This window comes from Aplysia californica, unplaced genomic scaffold, assembly GCF_000002075.1.
Source record: "Aplysia californica isolate F4 #8 unplaced genomic scaffold, AplCal3.0 scaffold00089, whole genome shotgun sequence".
Lineage (NCBI taxonomy): Eukaryota > Metazoa > Mollusca > Gastropoda > Aplysiida > Aplysiidae > Aplysia > Aplysia californica.
The window spans coordinates 889,655-890,775 of NW_004797359.1; the positions used below are offsets into that span (position 1 = coordinate 889,655).

Below are 1,121 nucleotides of genomic sequence, written 5' to 3' on the forward strand. Positions count from 1 at the left end.
GTGCGCGCACACACGTATGTGTAACATGCAATGTGTATCCTGTACCCCTCTATCGACTTCTATAGAGTTAATGTTGTGTTCTCAACCGATGCAAGCAGAGGACACCAGTTTGATTCCAGTAATGGGACGTTGTCTATCAAGCATCTGCGTATTCCATCTTTCACATTTTGCTGGGAGCGTCCCGTTCAGCCACCGTTGGCCTTGACAGGCAGGGGTTAAGCAGCCTGCCCCCACGTGACCTAAATCATGTTGATTGGAATGTAAAGCATTTTAATTCATTCGCAAAACCAATCATTTTGAAAGTTCTCTGTCTGTCAGTGTGCCTGGTTAAACATTATTTTCATAATGCGCTGTACATATCGTTATCCATTGCGCTGGGGTAGTATGAGTGTAAGCGTTAATCTGAAGAGCTTATTACGCATGTTCATACGCTTGTGTTTTGTGTTAAGCCCCAAGAGCTGTATCGTACAGGAGCAGTTGCTATAACAATATAGACATTGTCTGCATTACTATTAAGAATTATTACTAGCTTTTCTCTTTGTTTCTGTTATCACACGGCTAGGTGAACACCGGAAGTCCCAGACACCGGAAGTGCATTTGGATCCTGGTCCTGGTCCTTGGCTGCATGGTGGTGGTGGCGGGGGTGCTGGGCCTGGCTCTCGCACTCAACAAGAGCGACTCCTCCGACGACTGACACCCTCCACACGCCCGTCTTTCCCCTCCCCATGCAATTACCCTTTTCACAGGCATCCGGATAGAGTATTCTTGAATTTCTGCTATTTCGCACGGACAATATTGATCAGTGTTATAGTCTGCACGTCGATGACCTAGGTCAAATTTGATTACTAGTGCATGGAAGCCTATAGATCTCTATGGAAATGATTATTCTTTCTCTTAGTCTACAGAAATACTTTATTGGTGGCCACGCATTTGTTGGTATTGGATGTTTGGTTATTTATCGGATAGACAAATAAAAACTCTTAAATGGATCTCATGCAATCAGCAATGGTTATATCATGTATTTTGCTGACATGTTAATGTTCTCAGTTCTTATGTATACCAACGTAATACTTGTATGTGTGTGTGTGTATGTGTGTGTGTATGTGTGTGTGAGTGTGTGT

General features: G+C 43.4%; 1 protein-coding gene across 2 annotated transcripts in view; it reads left to right on the forward strand.

Moving 5' to 3' along the window:
- The window catches only part of LOC101863735 (regulator of G-protein signaling 9-binding protein), an 88,167-nt gene extending 87,170 nt beyond the window's left edge, over positions 1-997 (forward strand). For both annotated transcript variants that reach the window (XM_005094789.3, XM_013080503.2), the window contains exon 8: positions 563-997. In XM_005094789.3, coding sequence (XP_005094846.1) covers positions 563-694 — 132 coding nt within the window. In that variant the 3' untranslated portion in view covers positions 695-997. The remainder of the gene's footprint in view (positions 1-562) is intronic.
- The last annotated feature ends 124 nt before the right edge of the window (positions 998-1,121 follow it).